Below are 23729 nucleotides of genomic sequence, written 5' to 3'. Positions count from 1 at the left end.
CCAGCATTCCCAGACCCTTGTCGCTTCCTGTTCTTCTCATTTCCTAGGTGTTCTCAAACACTTCCGTGGCATAAAACACCAACTCTAGGAAGAACATTCTTCAAACCATAACTCTATCTTAGAACTTTGTTTTGGGCTCCAGATTCATGGGTCCAACTCCCAGCTTGCCATCTGCACCTGCCTGCCCCATTGACACTTCAAACATAACCTGTCCTCATGGCACGTGGGATCTTCTCCACCCCTCCTCACATCTTCCCCACCTGGATATAAACCTTCTCTCCTGTTATGCACACTATATGAAGAACTCTTAAAATTCAACAGTAAGAAAATAAACCACTCAAATAAAAAATAGACCAAAGCCCTTTATAGATATCTCACCAAAGAAGATATACAGATGGCAAATAAGCAAATGAAAAGATGCTCCTCAACATATGTCATCAGGGAAATGCAAATTAAAACAACAAGATACACTACGTAACTATTAGAATAGGCAAAATCCAGAACACTGAAACCACCAAATGCTGGCAAGGATGTGGAGCACCAGGAACTCTCATTCATTGCTGGTGGGAATGCAAAATGGTACAGTCACTTTGGAATACAGTTTGTCAGGTTCTTACTAAACCAAACATACTCTTACCTTATGATCTAGCAATCACATTCCTTGGTATTTACCCAAAGGAGTTGAAAACTTATGTCCACACAAAAAACTATACATGGATGTTTATAGCAGCTTTGTTAATAATTGCCAAAACTTGGAAGCAATCAAGACATCCTTGTTTAGGTCAATGGATTAATAAAATGTGGTACATCCAGACAATGGAATATTATTCAGTGCTTGAAATGAGTTGTCACACAATGGAAAGACATGGAAGAAATTTAAATGCATATTAGTAAGTGAAGGAAGAGCTTGAACTGTCTACATATTGTATGACTCCAAGTATATGACATTCTGGAAAAGGTGAAATTATGGAGTCAGTAAAAGGATCAGTGGTTGCCAGAGTTTGGGTGGGGAGGGATGAATAGAGGGAACAGAGGATTTTTAGGGCAGTGAGACTCTATACGATACTATAATTGTGGATATGTGTCATTATACATTTTCCTAAACCCATAGAAGGTACAACACCAAGAGTGAACCCTAATGAAAACTATGGACTTTGGGTGATAATGATGTGTCAGTGTAGGTTCATCAGTCGTAACAAATACGCCACTCTGGTGGGGATGCTGATAGTAGGAGAGGCTGTAAATGTGTGCAGGTGGGGTATATGGGGAACCTCTATACTTTCCCCTCAATTTTGTTGCGAACCTAAAACTGCTCTAAAAACATGAAGTCTTTTTTAAAAGCCCCCAAATCTCCCAGTGCCCAAGCCGGAAAGTCAGATGTCAACCTTGCCATCCCCCCACTTCCCCCATGACCTCGTTGACACTCAAGACTTGTGAATTCCACCATCAGGCTCTTTTTCCCTCCTCTCAAGCCTCCAATATGGTTCTCATCTACTCCACGGCAATAACCTCCCCCCTTTCCATCCCTCACCTTCCAATGAGTAAGAGTGATCTTCTTAAAGCATGCACTATATCATAGCATCTCACTGCTGTTAGGAGAAAACTGTAAATCCTTATTCTGGTCTCAAAGCCCCAACCCAAACCATTTCCCGAGCTCACCGCTTCAGCCTCGAGCTTCAGCTTCATGGCATTACTTGCTACGTTGCAGGCACAATGGCCTTCTCAGCTCCTCCAAAATGCCAAGCTCATCTCTGCCTCCAAACCTTGACACATGCTGGTCCCTGTACTTCTATGCTTTGAGAATCACATACACACACTACTACATATAAAATAGATAACCAACAAGGACCAGTTGTACAGCACAGGGAACTCTACTCAATATTTTGTAATAACCTATACGGGAAAAGAATCTGAAAAAGCATGAATATATGTATTAATATAACTGAATCACTTTGCTGTACACCTGAAACTAACACAACATTGTAAATCAACTATACTCCAACGAAAATTTTAAAAATAAAATAAAAGTTCCTCCCTCAGAAATATTTTCTTGACAAACTCCCTCTTCTAAATGAAGCCTCCCTTGTTAAGCTCTCTCATGGTCCTCTCCTCTCCTTAGAGCACTGACCACGATCTATAATGACATACATATTTAGGGGTCTCAGTTGGATGTCTGTGTCCCCACCAGGCTGTAACCTGCATGGTGGGGAGACCACACCTGGGTTTCATTTCAGCTCCATGGAACCAAAGGCTCACCCAGGGCCTGGTAACCATGGCTGCCACAGTAAATGTCATGTGAGTGAGGGAAGGCTCTCCAGATGGGACTCTGGTCTGGCACGAGCAGGAGGTGCCAGGGTTGGACACATGCCCCACCCACTTATTGAGGATGGCGGATGACACAGAAAGGCCTGATTTTTCTGCTGACGTGAAAAGAGGCAGGAGAGCCACGTGCCAAGGATGAACCTTAGTGAGCACCTGCATCTGGGGAGGGGGAAGAAGGAATCAGAGGAAGCAGGAAGGGACTGGTGAGAAAAGGCAGAGGAGAACCCAGAGTAAACGGTGTGATGGGGGTCGAAGGGGAGAGAGCTTTGCCCCTGGATTCTGAGCATCTCTCCTACCTGAAAACTGGACTTGTCCAAACAGCTATTGTGACAGAAAACCAGAGCCAGAAAAATGAATACATTAATGGACTAGGAGAGGAGAGTTCGAGAGAGAATCTGGTTTACATCTCTCATTCCACAGAGGAAGAAGTGGAGCCCATGGGGGGAAGAGACCTGCCCAAAGTCACCCAGAGCTCGCCCTCGAGCAGGGCTTGCACACCTGTTCTGTAAAGGCTCAGGTAGTAAATACTGCAGGCTTTGTGGGTCACACGGTCTCTGTCCCAACTCCTCAACTCCGCTGTGCAGCGCAAAAGCAGCCACAGAACAGCGTGTGGACGAACAAGCACGGCTGTGTTCCAATGAAACTTGATTTACAAGAACAGGCGGTAAATCCCTGGGCTGAGGTTGGCTCACCCCTGCTCTCAGCTGTCGCTGCGTGCCAGGGGTCCCATTTCACTGTTCATTTGTCAGCTAATTCTAACACCCCCTAGCTTCTCTTGCTATTAATGATAAAACAAATCACACACACTCATTCTGCCCAATTCTCTTCTTAACAAATTCCCAGTAAGAAGGCACCGTCCTGAGACTGTTCGCCTCGTCCTCGAAACCACTCCCACAGCAGAAGAGCATGCGGTCCTGGTGTGAGTGCTGGCTGGGCACTGGCAGTGGGGTGGAAATGTCCCCCTCTGGTTGGGAAGCACTGAGAGGCGAGTGGCCTCAGGAACCTGCAGAGGGTTAGATATACCCTGCGGGCACTTACGGTCACCATGGGCACTGCCAACCCATATGATCATTGGCAACCATGCGGGCTTTACCCTCAAAACAGCCCCCGAATCTGACCACTTCTCAGCACCACTGCCACCCTGTTCCAAGTCACTGCTCCCGCTTCATTGCTCAATATACATTTGTTGAGTGAATGATTAAACGTCAAGGGTAGGACCAGTCAGGAAGTGTGAGAGCCTTCCCAGAGGAACCAACACTCCAAGAAAACATCAAAGGCTTCAGAAGAATCAGCACCTGCTGAAGAGAGAAGGGGTCTTTCCTAGGCAAAGGGAATAGCAGGGCGAAGGCAGAGCGGGCAGAAAGAGAAACGGGTGCCTTTGGGGAGGGGGGCAGTGAAGAGTGCACAACCCAGAGGAATCAAAAGCGCTTAGATTTGTGGAGTGTCTATTAAAAAACAAAGAAACAAACAAACCCGAAAATCATCCAGCAGAATTCTCTGCACACAGGTGCTAAGGTCCACACCCCACTACCCCAGGTTCAGCCTTTCAAGATCCTTGACTTGTTTTAGAGAACTATGAGGCCACAGGGTGGAGAGAGTAGATTAAACGGCAGAACAGCCAGCTGTGATGCACTCAGATCCCCCTTGGGAATAAAGGGTGTAGCCGCCCACCCACCCCGCCCCCAGCTGCTTGAAGTCCTGCAGGAAGCCGGTCCTCAGAAGTCCAGCCCAACTCTGGCAACCGGAAGGCTCACCCTTTATATCCCCTTCCCAGGGCTATAAAGGCCCAGCCTCCTTGCCCCCAGTCAGAATAACTCTGAAGGGCCACTCTAAATTCAGAGCCCTCTAAGGCCTTCAGTATGACTGCATCACAGAGCACTCATGTTCTCTGCCATACCTACTTCCCTTCCCATCCACAAGTGCCATTCCCAAGAGCACTGCACCATAAATGCCCACTCATCTCCATCTCAGAGCTGGATTTCCAGAGACTCCAACGCGGAACACAGGCAAACGGGGTAAACTTTGTCTCGGAGGATAGACGATAAGGAGAAGGCAAATTACAGCTGGCAGGCCAAATCTGGCCCACTGCCTGTTTTGTAAATAAAGTTTTATTGGAATAGAGCCGTGCTCGTTTATTTATGCATTGTCTGTGGCCGCTTTCCTTCTACAATGGCAGAGTTGAGTAGTTGCTAGAGAGACCACATGGCCTGCAAAGCCTAACTTAATTGCTACCTGGCCCTTTCCAAAAAAAAAAAGTTTGCCAACCCCAGCTCTTAATCATTAAAGAAAAAGCACAGCTGTAAAATAAGGGTTCCTCTTCAAATGTCTTCTGGCATCTCTAGCAAGAAATCTTCATGGGCTTGGGGAACCGAGTGTAACGCAGGCTTCTCTGGTAGACTTGGCATGTGTACGTGCAGTGTCATGTAGGCTTCCCTTGAGTGATGTGAGTGCTTTCTCCATGAAATAAACCTCACTCACTACTAATGTGTTAGATTATCGCGTCAGAACACTAGTAAACACGGCATTCCTTCCGTGAACTGGCAGGGATTTCTTCCTCTCCAGTCATTCCCATCTTTGGCCACTAGTGATACTAAACTCCACTGGGGTCTTCCCAGACCAATGCCACCAGAGCAATTCTAAGACAGAGGGTCCACATGGAACATTGGTGTCCGGGGCAGATGTGGGCAAACAGTGCATTCAGCAGTGTCTTCTCCAAAAGCATCTAACAAAATCAGGTGGTTTTGCTCTATCTACTTGGTTGTCTTAGGAACAGGGGAAAGCTTCAGATCTTGGCCACAAATAGGAAATGAAACTGGCAGTAAGTAACGTATCGAAGTCAATAGTGGTTTAGCAGGACTTCCCTGGTGATGCAGTGCTTAAGAATCTGCCTGCCAATGCAGGGGATACTGGTTCGAGCCCTGGTCCAGGAAGATCCCACATGCCATGGAGCAACTAAGCCCGTGCACCACAACTACTGAGCCTGCACTCTAGAGTCTGCAATCCACAACTACTGAGGCCGTGTGCCACAACTATTGAAGCTCACGTGCCTAGAGCCCGTGCTCCGCAACAAAGAGAAGCCACCGCTCACCGCAACTAGAGAAAGCCTGTGCAGCAACGAAGACCCAACACAGCCAAAAATAAATAAATAAATGTATTAAAAAAAAAATACTGGTTTAGGCATGCAACACCCAGTGAGGAGAGAAACATTCAGATCAACACTGTACATCCCATAGAACACCAGGAGAACAGATTTCAGGCTGGGAGGGATTTCTGAGCCAATAAGTTTTAACTATCAAACGGCATGGCTTGTTACATTTAGTTAGAAGTTAACTGTGTAGCTTACTCTCCTAATAGATTTTACCCAGGGTAACTGGACACCAAATGCTGGTATTATTTATACGCCCATGAGCAGTCTTTGAACATCACCTTGGACAGGGAGAGTGGAGATGGGGCCCACCACCGAGAGAGTCCCCACCATCCTAACTGCTCTGCTTTGGGCTGTCACTGAGGATGGCACAGTGCGAGCCAAACACACATGACTGTCCTCAGCTCTGGCACTTCATGGCCAGGTGGGCTTGGGCAAGTTATTTAATCTTCAAGCCCCATTTGTCTCGTCTGCAAAATAGGAATAATGATATTCTCTTTACAGAATGATTTGAATGATTCAAAGTAATAAATACAGTGGAAGTAGCCCAGGGCTTGGCATCTAGGATTTCCACAGTAAATGTTGTGGGTACTGATAGGATGATGATAATGATGATGATGATGGTGGTGATGGTGATGGTGACATTCTTCCTTACAATAGATGCAGGGATTTGTACAATGTCCATCTAGCAGGTGCTAGCAGGATGCTTCTAACAGTGGAGATGTAAGTAACAAACTTACAAGGACCAAGGAAATGAACAAAGAGGGAACCAATTCACAAGCCCTCGGCCTCCGAAAAGAGAACAGGTAGCCCTGGGTCTGTTAAAAATGTTACTTCCCAGCAGACACGGCCAATCTGCTCTGCACAAAGCATTTGATGGCATCCCATTTTCCCTAATCTTAGCAATCTTTCTGGGTGCGTGTCCCGGAGGCTCATTCAACAATACAATTTATAGGACTGTCTGTCTGATGACCCAATGACTAGAGCTAAAATTGCTTTGCCTCCATTTGTAGAATCTCCCAGGCTGAACCTACCTTGCAGCTGAATGTACGTCGGCTAGCAAGGATACTGCTCATTCTGTATTTTGGAATCTTTCAGATACAAAGAATCAGATTCAGTAACTGTAAAGTGTGCTGACCACTGACAGCACATGTAGCCACAGGAGGCTGTCAAGAATGTCTCAGACGAGATTCCAGTTTCAGATGAGAAAATACAAACAGTTCCTTGGAGTTTTAATGAGCATCGCCACCGTCGGAAAGCACTCACATTAAGGTTTAAAAGCTTTGTCAAGACTGAAGGTCAGAGAGCTCACCCCTGAAGCCTTGTGTAGATTATACTAGGACAGACTGTGGTAGTTAGAATCTGTGAGTTGTGCTTATGAATTTCTGGCAAGAATTCTATAGCATGGACAAGAAGTGCTTTCTTATCACCCGGGCAGAAATGCATTCCATTGCAAATTAGTTTCTGAGTGAGAGAGCACAACCGTACAGGGATGTGTGTGTGCATGCGTGTGTGCGTGTGTGAGTGTGCATTTGTACACATGGACGCATGTGTCCTCAACAGTGAGCCCAAGGTTCTAGAGCTTTGAACTTCGTGACTGAGGGACCCAGAGTCACCTGGAACCTCTTTCCCTTATAGATTTCATCTCAGAAAAATAGAGCGGAAATTTTTTCAAGCTTAAGGGGACCTTCAAGAACACCAAATCCAACCCCTTCTCTAGTTACCCAGATGAGGGAACAGAATCAGAGTTAGTGTGGCATGTCCACGTTCAACGTGCTGGAAAATAATAGATCAGCAACTCTAAGGAAGGTGACCTGGCCGCCATAAATATCTCCTTCCTCAAATGGTAGAATGAGGTCATGTGATTTAGAGCCACTCAAAGGCTCCACAGGTGAATCTTTGGGATTAGGGCTATTCTGAGGGAAGTCGGCCCATGGGAAGTAAAAATTAACTTGCACTCTTTGCCTAAGAAAATCAATTCTAGAAGTAGTCATATCACAAAGTCACAATCAAAAATCTTGTCTGCACCAAAAGCCAAAACTAAGACGTAGGGATTTGCTCTGTTCATGCGCCTCTCCTCTGAGATGGATGTTTGAGATCTGGCTCTGGTGATTTTTAAGGCTCCTTTGGTGAAAGTGCTATAAATCCAAGTTACTATTTCATACCACGAGACACAGCACAAAGACTAGGATACGCTTCAAGGGGGGAGCATGCAACAATGTAGGTCGTATATTTCCAGACTCCTCATCAACAAGGAAGAAGAAATGGCTGGCTTGAGAAATGTCTTTAAAACCCAAAGTGAGGCCCAGCTTTGCAACACTGACGGCTGCTTATGTTTTCCTTCTTGTAATAAGTCTGCCAGACTCAGACGCATTCAACAGTCTAATCAGTCTGAAAGCCATGTCAAATTGCCTTAAAGGTCTCTGAGCATTCAATATATATACACTTGTTAAAATTAATTACATCATTTAACATTTCTACTCACATTACAGCTTTAAAATGTTTTACAGTCATTTTTATTAATTAATAAAGCTTTTAATGGACAAAAATTGCACTGTAAAATTATTATGCATATGCCACATTTTCAATTTTACCACTATTATCTTTAAATATTTTCCCCAAGTGGAAAGTCACTAATTCATAAACCAGAATCTCTTGCGGAAGTGTACACAGGGAAGGAGAGAAGTCTGGCCTCTGGCTAAGGCCTGCTCCCCCCTCTACCCCCGATCTCCCAGGAAAGGTAAAGGGTGCCCAGGACAGCTGACCTTGGGAATTCTGACTGGCCCTGGCAGTGGCGGAAAGGTATCAAATCCCAGCCGAGTTGCCCCACAAAACACAACTAAAGAATCAGAAAACTACTGCTTCTGCTGTTTGGTGTGGAGAGTCCCAGGTTTGCCTCTTTTTGAAAATGTCCCATAATTACTATACACACTCTCACACACAAACACTCCATTATGGAGCTTTGTGGTCTAGGTTTCTAAGGCCAACCCATCAACATCAACTACCCGACTGAAAAGTGAAAAGTGCAGAACTCTGGAGACTTCCAGATGTGCAGATGTCCATACCAGAGGGACAAAACATCTGGGAATGGACGGCCCTTGGCTCTTCTCATCCTGTTTTGGAATGACAAGGGCCTGAATGAACTTCACTTGGGGTAGAGTCCCCTACTCATTGTATATGGTCTGGAGCTACTGATGGAAACAAACATTTGAGGGAAGAAGGCCTTTCATAATCTACAAAAGTATCATCTAAGAAAATCTATCCAAACCAGACATCAACACGGAGCTATCAACGGTCAACTTTGAGTGGAGTAGATGAAGCAATTACTGAGAACTGCTTCTTGGAATAAGTCACGTAGAAGAAACTCACTCACTACGCACCTCGGCAATCACACCAATTACCTGAAGTGGGGAGGGGCCTGCACTTGGTGGCAGGGAGGATGGGAGTGTCACTCACCTGCCGTGTAACTCCAGCCCGGGATGTGAATGGACAGGTGGTTGGCATGACGATGACCACCGGTTCGACAATGAGCTGCATGGTCCTCCTTCCCTTTTCTCACAGTGATCTGGTTACTCCCCGCATCTGTATTTTCCAGTGGAGGAGAGCCTCTCCAAGGACACATGCCGGTTCCCGCGGTCCCCAGATGTACCCGCCCCAACGATGGGTTTTCCTTCAAGAAACGTTCTTGCAAACCTAGGTTCCAGCGAGGGCCTAGGAGGTTCTGGTTTCCCTCCGTGAGCTCCAGCTTCAGGGCTCTGCTTATTGGCGCTCCGTTAGCTGTGCCATCTACCCCATCTGGTGTCAGTCTGTGTGAACTGCAATTTAGGTTGAGGGACAGAACGGATCTGTGCATCTTAGGGCCAGCAAGTCGAGGTGGCTCAATGGGGACAGACAGGGACCTGTCCAGATAGTAGATGGAATTTGGACACGGCTGAGACACTCTGAGATGGACACAGGAGCTGAACACCAGCGGGCTCTTTCCCGCCTGTGACCGTGGGGTGCTTGGAGAAAAATGGCCCTCCCTGCTGCCCACATGGGTGATCCAGTACTCGTGTCCCTCACACAGCCGTGCGTGGGCTTCAGGGACCTTCAGCCCCATCACAGAGCTGTTTCTGGAGAATTCTGTGCAGGTGAAAGGTCCATGGTGCCGACCCGGATCGGCACCACCAGCCAGAGCAGAGGGGTCCCCGAGCAGAGCCTCCTGGGCCCTGCACTTGATGCAGAGCGGGTTCCCGACAGCCTCCCACACCAGGGTGCTGGCAGGGGGCCCCACGCGCCTGGCCGTGATGGTGATGGAAGCAAATCCCTTCTGGGAGCCACCGCACGGCTTCTCCTCTTTGCGCGGCGGCTCTGTCGCAGGGCCTCGCCCCCCCGCCGGTGTCTGAATTCCTAGTCCACCGGGAAGGAACTCGAAGGCCCTGTTAATAGTGACTCCGCTGCGATTAGCCAGCGACAGCTTCATGGGATACGCGCACGGCACAGGCAACTCGGCCCCATTTTCTTTTGATTTATTCGCATCAATCAGCTGTGAAATGACTATAGATGAAATCATTTTTGTGTTCTGAGATGCCAGAGTCCCCTGCAAATGGAAAAAGATGGCAATTATTCAAGCAGTTCATTGTCATGCAGGCAGGGGACTCTTTCAAGGGCCAAGAGGATGCTGGAGATCTTTGTTCCTAACGCTCAAGTGTTTCTCATCCAAGGCCTTTCAACACGCACCTGACACCCAACACCTCTGAGCACCTGAAGGGCAGGAAACCCAGATCTGTTTGTGAAATGATTAAACATTCTGGGAAAATTCCTCTGACTGGAGAATTGGTTTTTCTCTGCTGGGTGTCTGTTCTTAGTTTATTTAATGGTGTTTGTGTCCATGGGGATCGCCAAATTTCGATAATCACCTTCACCAGGCCCAGGAGCACCTGAATGCAGGTTCACACCCTCACAGAGGAGGGAAGACAGGATTCTGGAGGAGGGCTGGGATTTGGGGGCACAGGTGTACGTGGGAGATGACTCCATGCTCCTCCACGGAAACAGTAAATGTGATTCCAAGGAGCCCCCCCACGACCCTCAGTCCCCAGCTCCCCAGCACAACCTTCCATCTTTGCTGGTCTAGACTGGAATTCAGTCACTCACTCAGGCTTGGCATCACAGGGGTCAAAGTCCAGAAATCAAAACAACGGAAATCAAATGCCCAAGCTTGACAATTGCCCAGACTAACACACTGATGACAATCTCATAACAGAATGGGATGGGGGTGGGGATTTGGAACAAGACAGATGTGATTTTCCCGCATTTCAATGCTCAGTTGCATAAGCATGAGTTTTTGTCCAGTATAATGATCAAGGTGTTGCATGCTTCCTAATCAACAGACCCTGCTTCCTAATCAGCAGATCCTATGTCCTGACAGTAAATCACTAGTGTGTCCAAAACAATGTGCTGTGATTTTTAATAGAGCATCTAACCAGGTTGAGACCAAGAGGAAGACTCTGCCCTCATTTTGTGTTTATTACGTGTGTGCATGAAGCACCGCAGAAAGCGACACGGAAGACTGAGGGCATCCAGCACTAGTGAATGCTTGCGGGATCCTGAGCCTCTATGTTGGCATTCATTAATCTACGTGCTTAAAATGAACCCTTGCGTGAACTGCACAGCATCCAAAATAACCCTGGGAACTGCTCACCGCACACTGCCTGCAGAATCTTCACTTCAGGAGCCTGAACGCATAACTGGTGCTTAGCACTTAAGCAGCAGTTCTCAAACGCCAAGGTACCTGAGAAGCACCTGAGATGTTACACTTGAAGGTTCCTCGGGCTCCAGAGACTTTGATTCTGTAGGACTGTGGGTAGGGTCCAGGCATCTGCATTTTAACCAACATCCCTGGGACCCGGATATAGGTGATCCAGGGAACACACTTTGAGAAACACTGACAGTCATGGGACTGCTGGTCTTTTCAAAAAGGGGGAGGGCCTGCATTTGATGAGAGCAAATTATTCTCCTTTCCTAAGATGGGATAAGAAAGCACAGTGGCCTTTTCTTTAGAGCAGGATGCATATTCATTTACTCAACTAGTGGAATGCTCTCCTCCAGCTGGACTTCTGATGGGAAGACCCCCACTCATGTGATGTTAGCCCAACAGTCCTTACTCATTGCGTCCTTACTATTACTCAGTAGTCCTTACTATTAGACATGGGAAGAGGGACAGCTTGTCCTTCCTGGTTTTTCCTTTGTTTTCTTGCTTTCCTGGCACTCTCTAACACCTGGCACGTTGTTGTATTTGAAAGATACATGGTAACATTGTAAATCAACTATACTCTAATATAAAATAAAAATTGAAAATAAATAATAAAGATACGTGGTGAGTTGCAAATTCAAAAGATGACAAGAGATAGGTGAAGAAGAAGAAGAAATGGATAGGAGCATCATTTTGAAAATCATTTTTTAAAAAGTCAAAACACCATGGTTGGGCTTCCCTGGTGGTGCAGTGGTTAGGAATCCGCCTGCCCATGCAGGGGACACGGGTTTAAGCCCTGGTCTGGGAGGATCCCACATGCCGCGGAGCAACTAAGCCCGTGCGCCACAGCTACTGAGCCTGCGCTCTAGAGTCTGCGAGCCACAGCTACTGAGCCCGCGTTCTGCAACTACTGAAGCCCGTGCACCTTAGAGCCTGCACTCTGCAACAGGAGAAGCCACCGCAATGAGAAGGCCACACACTGCAATGAAGAGTAGCCCCCACTCGCCACAACTAGAGAAAGCCTGCGCGCAGCAACGAAGACCCAACGCAGCCAAAAATAAGTAAATAAAATAAATAAATTTATTAAAAAACAACAACAACAACAAAAGCACCATGGCTACCTTTTTCCAGATGGCCAGTGTAAGCCAGGCTCTGCTTGAAACCTCCGCTTTCAAGATAGGGCCTCCTCTTCAGCGTTTCTCAGCACAGGTTACACACGTGAGCCGCCTGGGAGCTTGTAAAAACCCCAATGCGCAGGCCTCATCTCCAACAATTACATTAGAATCCTTGGGGGTGGGGCCCAGGCATACGTGCTTTTTAAAGCTTCCAGTTGATTGCATAGGCCGGCAATGCTGAGAGCCACCTGGATGCCTGAGGCGCCTCCCTCTCCCCTCCCCCTCCGTCTCCCTCCCCGCCCTCCACCTAGCACGTTCCATGGCTGTAGTTTACCCACAAGAAAACTGAAGTTCACCTGGTACCAACCCCAGGCTGTTTGACTTGAACACTATCACTCCCGTTTTAGTTAAATTTCCTTCTGATGATAATTGTTCCCGGGCAATCTACAAAGTGCATAATCACACCCAGAAGGAACTCCTTTGACACTGGTCTTTGAAAACAAATACCCATCTTGGAAACTGGGCAGCATTGGTCTTAGAGTGCATTGTTTCCCAAGGTTTGAGCCAGTGATCACCTGCGTAGAAAACACCTAGGATTTAAATCTGCATTTTATGCAGATTTCTAAACCCTTCCCTCTGAAGACCTAAGGTGAATCAGGATCTCAGGGCATAAGGCCCAGAAGTTGTATTTTTAAGGATCTGCCAGATGATTCTTCTGCACAGATAAGATAGGAAGGATGCTGGGCCAGAACTTGGACCTCCTGAGGTCCCTCCTGAGCCTGGGGCTCCCAGACTGGCCACAGGACCTTGGAGGCGGCCTTGGATTCCCCAGCTATACAGCAAGGAGCAAACAGTAATTCTTGTGGGGAGGCCAGCCTTCCTCGTACTCTGGTCTCCAACATTAAGAGGGTACCCCACCCTTTAGGCTTAGGATCCCATGAGAGCCTTGGCCTTGATATAAACAAGGAGTGTCAGAAACAAGGGGTGTGTGTCTAGGAATGAGTTAAGGCCATCCCAGCCTGGAACAAGGGCAGACAAGGCGCTGACTCTGGCGACATCAACATGACTGCACACCTGAGCTGAGTCGGGGAGCCACGACCCAGAGCCTGGGGCCACCCACACTGGACAGACGCCCTCGGGGCTGTGCTGGGGCTGTGGGCATTACAGCAGGAGGTCCTAGAGGCCCAGAAGGATGGGCAGAGAATCAACCACCATTTCATTACCTTGGGGCTGGCAAGTGCTACTGTGACTTTGATCCCACCCAATGCAAACAGATAAGCAAAGAGACATAATGAATGATGTGAATCTGAACTTATTTCTGAAGCTCTGTCATTGCTCAGGATATCAGGGTGACACTGTTCCTGGGGGATCAATGCTGAAGGAAGCCCAGTTCCAAAGAAAAATCTGTTTGCCTTCTCTACCTCATACGGAAGTTGTGGAAATCAAAACCAATGATGGGTGTGAAAGTACCTCTCAAGATATGAACATGTTATGTAACTCCAGGGTGCGACTTGTCCTGTGATTTAGCAGAAATCAGTGGATATCTGACATAATCAAACCTATGGAGGAATGAGGGGGTATTTATATCAAAATTATACATATTTCACAGGAGTTTATAATGAATGCATTTGAGTTTATTTGAGTTGCATAACCCATTACATACCCAATACAGTGAAATTTTGTGAATGTGAATGTAGAATGAAAGTAACTATTTTAGATGCAAATTCTGTTATTCATAACATAGAGTCATGGTCAAACCATTTATTTATTCACTCATCAGACAAATATTTATTGAGCACCTACTATGTGCCAGGCTCTGTGCTGGGTGATGAGGGAACTTCCTGGACTCATGGAATTAACAGACCAGACATAACATCAAGCAGGTCATCAGATTGCCAGGCCAGGGATTATTAGGTTAAATTCTACTGAGTTTTTTCAGGTGTTTAGACTCAGCTTTGACAAAAGCCCCAACCAATAAACTGAGAGAAATTAAAAAGGAAACACTGTACTCTTTGCCCTTCAATCTATATCATACACTTGTATGGGAAGTTCTATTTATGAAATTTTATTTTCTCATTGAGATCTATGAAATAACTAAAGATAAGGTCTAACCTCTTAAAAATCAGTATCAGTTTGCCAGGGTTGCTATAACAGAGTACCACGGCCTGGGTGGCTTATGCAACAGAAATTTTATTTTCTCACAGTTCTGGAGGCTAGAAGTCCAAGGTCAAGGTGTCAGCAGGGTTGGTTCCCTCTGAGCCTTCTCCCTGTGTCTTCACATCTTCTTCCTTCTGCATGTGTCTGTGTCCTAATCTCTTCCTACAAGGACACCAGTTGTATTGGATTATGGCCCATCCTACCTAACTACCTCACTTAACCTTAATTACCTCTTTAAAGACCCTGCTCCAAATATGCATTCTGAGGTTCTGGGGTTAGGACTCCAACATATAAATTTGAGGGGACACGATTCTGTCCGTAACAGACTACACGACATCACTTTGGGTCCTGCTCTTCTTCCGGAGCTGGGAAACCAAGAAAGAGATGAGGCAGAGGGTCTATTTGATATTCCTATCCACCAACTACTTTTGAAACAGGACAAATTTTCTTAAAAAGTAATCACATCTTTTATATCAAATATCTTCCCCAATTAATCTATTTCAAGGTGTCACTCCATCTGTCCTTTGTTAACTGAACATGGTTTTGAAAAAAGATGTCTTTTATCTAAAATAAAATTAACTGATGTAAGATTTGATTTGAAAGGAAGAAAATAATCTTGTATTTCAGATTAGATAAATAATCTTGTATTTAGAACATTCAAGGTCAGAGAGAGGTCAAATGAAAATAGTTGGGGTTTGTGTCTGGCTTTTGTAGTAAATCATCCATGTCCTGACCATCACCACACAACACTACCTTTGTACACTCTCTTTTTCATAAATGTTGCTTTAAGATATTGATTTCTTTTAAATGTTTCGAGCACGATTTTGTAGTGCTGGTAACTGCTTTCATAGTTCTATTCATTTTATTGACTGTTTTTAACTTTATATTTATGCTTTAAGGCATATTACTAAGAAGGACTCCCTTTCATAAATTGAAGTGAGAGAGAGATAAACATTAAATGATCAGGGAAATCAGATCCTGAACCACGGGAGTTAGGATGCTTCCATTCCTGTAGCAATTTATTTCTCCAAAGGATAAGCACCGAATCCAATCTATAGCTTTGAAATCTGTATTTTTCTCCATGAGACAATTCTTCCCTTTTCCATAGCTGTTCTGCAACGTACAACTGTATTTGCCAGTGGAGCCTTTGGTCCTGTCTCTCCACAGATACAAACTGAAGTTACCTTTGCATTAGCTGCAAGCATGCTTACTCCCACTTGGTTGATCTAGTATCATCATCACTAGGTAATCTGCCAACATAGTGGTATTTCATCCTGAATGTAAGAGTGTTTTCAAATGTATGGGTTCACTCTGGTATGTAACAATACGGAAAGATGGTTTTAAGACAAAATGGAAAAATTGGAAATTGGAAGACAGGGATTGACACATATACACTATTATATATAAAATAGATAACTAATAAGGACCTACTGTATCACACGGGGAAGTCTACTCAATACTCTGTAATGACCTATATGGGAATAGAATCTAAAAAAGAGTGGATATATGTATATGTATAACAGATTCACTTTGCTGTGCACCTGAAACTAATACAACATTGTAAATCAACTATACCCCAATAAAAATTTATAAATAAATTAAAATTTTTTAAAAAAGAAAAATTGGAGATTTTCCCCCTCTCCATCCTGCAACTTTTATTTTTCCACACATTTACTAGAATCCAAAGGATTCAATGCAGTGTAATGTATTACAGTGAAACCTGGCAAGAATCTAAATGAATTTTAAAAGGGGATTGGGCAAGTAAATCATGGCATGCACGACTGCATCATATTCTGCTGAAATTAAAAATAAAGATTACAAAGAATTTAAATGATATGGGAAGTTGCCAGTGATGGAATGTTATGTAATAAAAGAAAGCTATAAATGTTGATATACATTACAGTCTTATGTTTAAAAATGTATGGGAAAAATAAGGGAAAGAAATATATAAATATTTTCTTATTTCTATATTCCTGTATTTTCCTAAGTGTCTATATGAAGTTGCCATTATTTTTGTTATAGGGAAAATTTAAACACTGTTTTTTAACAAAGAAAACTCTGTTCCATATTTCATTCCTTTTAAGTAATCACTTGGCTGAAGAAGTGCCTGCATATCATTTCTATGGCTTCGATGAATTTGAAAGGAAAAGTGATCAATCTTGTGCAGGCTCTGGAGGAGAGGTGGAGATTTATGGCAGTTACAAAGGAAGGGCATCCATTTGGAGTGTTTCATCATCTTACAGCATCCTTATAACAAACACACAGGGACAAGCGTTCAAAGCTTAAAGTTAGGAGGGAAATTTGAAAGTCACACTATTGCTTTGATCAAAGTAGATGATCTGGATCACTACAAAGCAGATGTTTAGAAGGTATGGTTTCTGGGCGTTAACTCAGTCATAGATAATAATCAAGTGTGAATATGTGAATGTGTGTGTGTGTGTGTGTGTGTGTGTGTTACAGAGACCCAGCCACATGGCCCCAAAGATCTATATCATTCATGACCAAACTGATTAATTTTAACATCAACAGGAAAATGCTGAACTTGACCAGCTCAATGTGAAAAACAGGTGGGAAAGATCTTCAGATGGAATCTTTCTTTAAAAAAAAAAGTAGCAGTTGACCTTCACATTATCCTCTCCTTCTTAACGGGGCATCTCCTGCCAGGGATGGTTCTCAATGGTCCACGGCTCCTCCAACTCATTTCCCTCCCTGCAGCCTGGGGTTCCTGCTCCTGCTCTCAGGGAACACATTAATTATTGCTACCCATCTTCGAATCTTCAGACAGGGAGCTCCGTGTTCCACACAGAAATGGCTGTAAATATTGATGACTAAATCTCAGGTCCCAGAACAGTGTCTTTTCTCCATCATGTGAGATTTCAGGCCTGGGGTCTCTGAGGAAACGCTGAACTTTATTAAACGCAAAGCTAAATCAAAGGATAATACCTAAGATAAGCATTTAGGGGGCAAATTATTTTTTACAGATACCCTTGCTGCTTTAATGTTATGAGGGATCAATTCTTACAATTCCACCCTCTCTTAGAATTACAAAAGTTGGAGGCAGAATTTCATTTGTGAAAGACAAGAGATGCCTTGTAAACGGTAACACTTCAGACAATTTTTTCAGGCAGGAAAGTCCATGTTTTAAGTTCTGTTCACTGGAATGAGCCTTTCTCTATGCCAGCCCTTTAGAGCAAGATCAGAACAGAAGCTCCGGAGCCAGACAGCTTATGAGCTGCGAGATTTGGGTCAAGTCAACTACTGGAGCTATTGAAGCTTTAATTTTCTCATCTGCAAAATAGGTATAATAACAGTACAGTTGTCCCTCGGTATCCAAGGGGGATTTGTTCCAGGAACGCCCTCAGATACCAAAATCCAGGGATGCTCAAGTCCTTTGTGTAAAATGGCAAGAGTGTTTGCATATAACCTAGGCACATCCTCCTGCATACTTTAAATCATCTCTAGATTACTTATAATACCCAATACAATATAAATATTATGTAAAGAGTTGCTGGCGTGTGGCAAATTCAAGTTTTGCTCTTTGGAACTTTCTGGAAGTTTTTTTCCAAATAGTTTCAATCGGCAGTTGAGTGAACCCGCAGATGAAGAACGTGTGGATATGGAGAGCCAACGGTATACCTCCCTCCCAGGATCATGGGAAGGACGAAATGAGTCAGTTAGACAGAGCCTGGCGTGTGATACATTGTCAATACTACCACTGTGTACAGAGCTTTTTATTGTCTAGAATCAGAAACATTTCATTTTGTAAATATGACCTCTAATTTTCTTCCCCGAATGAGACTACTGACACTTTTTGCAGTTATAACAACCTGTGGTAACTTAGATTTCAAACTACCTCTTCTCCACCTTCACGATGCCAAATGGCATCCTCCTCTCTCTCCAGCAGATTAATTTTGGTTAAAAATTGAGATTCAATCACCATACTCTTTTGATACTGCAAATCTACAAATTATAGGTCAAGATTATAAAGGAATAATTGAATACACACTGCATACTTTAATGTAAAGTCTTAGTCATTGATGGTTAGATTTTCTGCTGCGTTGATTCCATTTTTGACTAAACAAAATAAAATGCAAACACATCACAAGTAGTCCGGTGATCATGTTTTACAATTAGCTGCATTTTGCTGACTACTCTAGAAGTTAGAAACGTATGTTACCTCAGTGAAGTCAGATTTCTTCTCTGGAACATCAGACTGGAGATTTTTAAGGGCAATTTGATCGTGGGGACTGTACTGGTTGTCCCGTAATCCTAGGCAAAGGGAGATAATATTGCTATTTTTTAGTATACGAAAGGATAAAACGGAGTATATAACTTTACTATAAAAGTTAATGTCGTCTACTCCAGTATTATATGAACCAACAGTGAATCCAGTGTACTCTGACCCATGATAAAACCTTGTCTGTTTCCCTCATTCACTCCACCCCTCCATGGAGGCTCTGAGCTCCTTATTACTTAGTTTATCAGGCTGCAAGATTCCTTCTTCCATACCATTGTTTATGTTCCTAGACTCAGGAATAATTGAACAAGTTTAGCCCCTCACACATTCACCCATGTCCTGAGCTTACACCCAGCAGAAGAATCACTTCTATGGACTTCTCAACAGCCCTGGAGTTAAGAAAGCCTGAACTTGCAAGATCGACTTTCATCCAACCTCTTAACACAATCATTTTAGAAGGAGTCTTGAGCGACTCAGACACTGATACTGAAACTGCTTTGGAATATCTGAGGATAATTTTGTGATGATATCCGTGAGGATAAATGAGACACCGTAGACCACAATCCACATAAATACTGGCCGTAGCAATAGCCGAGAATATCATCGGATCCAAAAGCACAAAGCAGTGGGCCAAGAATTGTAGAACCTGGGCTCTGGTCCTGGCTCTACCATCCACCAGCCTGAAAACAATGGACAAGTTTACAGAATCGCTCTACGGAACTTCCTCATCCACCCAGCCTGCCCTGCACACCTCGCGGAAAGCTGGGTAGAAGAACAAAGCACGCTGTGAGGCAAACCAGAGGTATTAGGACGTCTGCCTGCGTGTCTTGCTGCTACTGCAGGAATGTGGGTCAAACACAAGAAGGTGGGGTAATGATGAGAGTCTGTGTGGCCCCATCCCCACAGCCCAGGGTCACAATGTCACTTCCACAAATGCAGACATTCTGGGGAAAGTGATTTTCCAAAAGACTACAAAGAATGCTTTCCCAGTGGCTGGTGCTGGTGATGAGAAAGAAGAGATTTAAGAAAGCAGCTCTCTAAATTAGCATATTGTCTTTATCAACTCATGAGAAGGGTTTATTAAAGAAGTCAGATAAAATTTAAAGCATTTTATGGGAAAAATGATATGCTATAGTATTTTCAAGTTTGCAAAGGGGTCAGGACATGGCAATTTCAAGGGCTACCACAGACCCGTCCAAAGCCTATGTCTCGTCTTGTCCTTGGGTGATAAAAGAACCCCTGTCAGCTCAACCTAGACTTGTGGCTTGTCTCCATCCATCCCTGTTATTGAGTGACAGAGACAGTCATCCAAGATGATGTGCACAGATTACTTCCTGTGAAGCGCAAATATAAGACCTGAAAGATGTCATGGATTTCTGTGCAGAGTTGATACATCATGATGAACTGACAATAAAGCTGATGAAGATGGAAATCTCCTGGCTCTGGTCCTGTGGCACCACGTTTAAGAACTCCACAGTCAGCACAGGCCTGGGGCCAGACTGGCCTGGGTCTGCATCCCAGCTCAGCTCACCTGCAGTAGGGGAGTTGCTCACCCGCTCTGAGTTTCTTTATCCATAAAGTGCAGATAATAACACCTCCTGCCCAGCCTTGCCATCCGTGCACTAAGGGTAACGTATGTAAAGTGCTCGGGCTGGTGTGGGAGGCGGGGTTAATGCTCGATAAATGACCCTGGTTATGATTGTTAATGAGCAGGACCAAGGCAGCTGCCCCCCCTCCCCCACTCAGACCCAGATGGTCACTATCACCAAGGCATCCGTGCTCACTGGAATCAGGCCACAAAGTCCCAGGGTCTCTAGCTACATGTGAGACTTTGGGCAAGTGGCTCAGCATCCCTTGGTTCCTTGCTATGAAATGGAGATACTGATGCTTACTTCACAGAGTTCCTGAAAAAAGGATAAGTGACCTAAATCGCTAGCCCGTAGCACAATGCCCAGATTATAACAACATGCAACAAGCATTAGCTATGGAGAAGTGTCATCATCTCTAGCAGGGAGGAGGGACACTGCCACCGTCAGACAAGCAGGGGCTGTGTATGAGTGTCTGATCACTGTTGTAACAAACGGCCACAAACTTAGTGGCTTAAACAACACAAACACATTACGTTACAGTTCTGGAGGTCAGAGTCCAATGTGGGTCCCCCTGGGCTAAAATCAAGGTGTCGACAGGGCTACACTCCTGTGGGAGGGGCTGGGGAGACCCTATTTCCTTGCCTTTCCACCTTCTAGAGGCTGCCACGTTCCTTGGCTCATGGCCCCTCATCACTCCAAACTTTGTTTCCATCATCACATCCCTTGTGATTAGATTGGGCCAGCCAGATAATTCAGGATAATCTTCCCATCTCAAGGTTCTTAATGCCACCTGCAGAGTCCCTTTTGCCATGCAAGGTAATATATTCACAGGTTCTGGGAACGAGGACGTGGACATATTTCGGGGGACCGTTATTACGCCCATCACAGCCTAGTTGGGGAGCCTGAGGTTGGAATGTAGGGCCTTTAAAATGGTGACGCTATGGGAAAGTACTTACAATGCAACATTAACTGAAAGAAAGGAATCAAAGGCTTATGAACCCCATGACTGCAACATGCAAAATTTTTTAAAATGTGTGTGGGAATCCACACAAATGGTAAAGTTGCAACTTAGAGTTACGAGCCTGTTTTTGAGTAAAACTGAGGTGAGACTACGGCCATGCATGAGGGTGCCTGGTCAATTAATGACGACCCCAAAGGCCTCAGGAGGGGGATTACCAGAATGGTTAAAAGTAGAGACTTTGGGGAAAGAAAGACCCTGATTCAAATCCTTCTCTGACACTAACCATTTGGGCAGTTTAAGACATTTTGGGCAAATTCCTTAAATTGTCAGAGTCTCATTTTCCCATGTGTCAGAGGAAACACAAGACCTGTCTCCTAGGGGGGTTACAAGGAATCATGTGACGACGAATATCAAGAATTTAGCAGAGTGCCTGTCACGTGGTAACACCTCCCCTGTCCCTTCCCACCTGCCCACATAATTGTCACTACTGATAGAGCCCCCCTCTATTGGGTGGCCCTATCCTGGCATCTCTGAATAAGGCAAAGCCAGTGGACATTTGGGGCAGGTTACCGAGAACAAGACTGACAGGAGTTCGGGCATTTTCCAGTGCCTGGGATTGGTGTCCCCAGTACAGAAATTTGCAGAAGCCAGAACACATGGCACCTGGCCTTGGTTTCTGGAAGAGATCCTGCTGCAAGGGCAGGAGGTGGCCAGGCCAGTCTGCTCCCTCTCTCCACAGCGCGAGCTGGTCTTTCCCAGAGCTCTCGCAGGGGCAGGTGCCTGTCCCAGGGCCAGCAAGTCAATTTCACTCTGCATCGGGAAATGGTCCCGGTTAAAAGGAAACTGGCAGAGGGTGGATGGGCCCTGAGCACCTGTAGGACAGACAGGGCTTCGTCACAGGAGTCGGGCAGTCCAGGTCCAAATACTAGTTGTGTGGCTCTGTGTAGTTTATGTAACTTCAGGGCCTCCAGTTTCCCTGCTACTGATCTAGAACACTGAGCTGACTCTATTCCTGCCCTGCCCCGTTGCCTTGCTGCCCCCGGCTGCTGGGAGAGTAGCTGTCAGAGGCTCACGGCTTTGCTCATCTCTGAGAACCATCCTCGACAAAGGCTATACTTTTCTCCACCTTGGCCAGTGGTGACTCTGAGGGGTACAAAAGCCAGGGCAACTCTTTTGTTTGTTCCAGAGCATAAACCGAGGGCCAGACTGCACCTGAGACCCATCCTTCCTCACCACCTTCCCCATCAGGCCTCCCTCACTCTCTCTCATGGTTCTGTCCTGAAGAGCATCCCCTCCCTCATGCCCCCTAATCCCTGCCTCAGGCTCTGCTTCTTGGAAGCTCAACATAGTTCCAGCTCACGGTGCTGGCTAATAGTGGGGGCTCTCAACGTGGGTCCCCATGCCAGCAGCCTCAGCATCACGGGGTGACTTGTTAGAAATGCACATTCTCTGAAATAATGCTATTTGCAGCAACATGCATGGACCTAGAGATTATCATATTAAGTAAAATAAGTCAGGCAGAGAAAGACAAATATCATATGATATCACGTATATGTGGAATCTAAAAAATGATACAAATGAACTTATTTATAAAACAGAAATGGACTCACAGACCTAGAAAACAAACTTATGGTTACCAAAGGGGAAGGGGGGGAAGGGATAAATTAGGAATTTGGGATTAACATATACACACTACTATATATAAAATAAACAGCAAGGTCCTACTGTATAGCACAGGGAACAATATTCAATATCTTGTAATAACCTACAATGGAAAAGAATCTGAAAAAGAACATATATTTTATATATATATATATATATAAAATGTATACCCAAAACATTCAAATCAACTATACATCAATAAAAACATTAAAAAATAAAAATGTTTTTAAAAAGAAATGCAGGGACTTCCCTGGTGGTCCAGTGGCTGGGACACTGTGTTTCCACTGCAGGGGGCGTGGGTTCGAGCCCTGGTCAGGGAACTAGGATCCCACATGCCTCCTGGGGCGGCCAAAAAAAAAAAAAAAGAAAGAAATGCACATTCTCAGGTCCCACCCACTGACTGGTAGACCTACAGATTCAGAAACTCTGGCGCAGGACTCAGCCTTCTGGGCTTTACTAAGCCTTCTAGGACACTCCCTGCAGCTCAAGTCCAAGAACACTGTTGGTCTTAGACTAACAAGCTCCTGTACGGATGGTGACTTTAGGCCCTAGAAGGTGATGGGAGTGCTTTTGATTCACCATCATCCCACGGCTTTTAGAAAACCACACCTAGGGCATCAAAATGGGGCTTCTTATCAATGCTTACAATGAGAATGAAGCCATCAGGAATGGCAGCGGGCTGTTATTTTGAAGCAAACTAAACCTCAGCCTGGTGAGCCACCCACTCACGGCTTGTTAAAGAACTGGTTGTGTGCGGTGCCCAGTGCCCTCTGTGCCCGGGGAGAGTGTCAGTGCACGGGCATGTCTGAT

General features: G+C 45.1%; 1 protein-coding gene across 1 annotated transcript in view; it reads right to left on the bottom strand.

Moving 5' to 3' along the window:
• C16H10orf90 (chromosome 16 C10orf90 homolog) overlaps window positions 1-23729 on the bottom strand; it is a 245815-nt gene that overhangs the window by 66903 nt on the left and 155183 nt on the right. The window contains exons 3-4 of the mRNA XM_036828851.1: window positions 18648-18739; window positions 8924-10046 (exon numbers count right to left, since the gene is read on the bottom strand). Of these exons, the coding sequence (XP_036684746.1) occupies window positions 8924-10046; window positions 18648-18739 (1215 nt within the window). The remainder of the gene's footprint in view (window positions 1-8923; window positions 10047-18647; window positions 18740-23729) is intronic.

This window comes from Balaenoptera musculus, chromosome 16, assembly GCF_009873245.2.
Source record: "Balaenoptera musculus isolate JJ_BM4_2016_0621 chromosome 16, mBalMus1.pri.v3, whole genome shotgun sequence".
Classification (NCBI taxonomy): domain Eukaryota; kingdom Metazoa; phylum Chordata; class Mammalia; order Artiodactyla; family Balaenopteridae; genus Balaenoptera; species Balaenoptera musculus.
The sequence above is the reverse complement of the archived record's forward strand: the minus strand, read 5'-3'. Positions and strand labels throughout refer to the sequence as shown.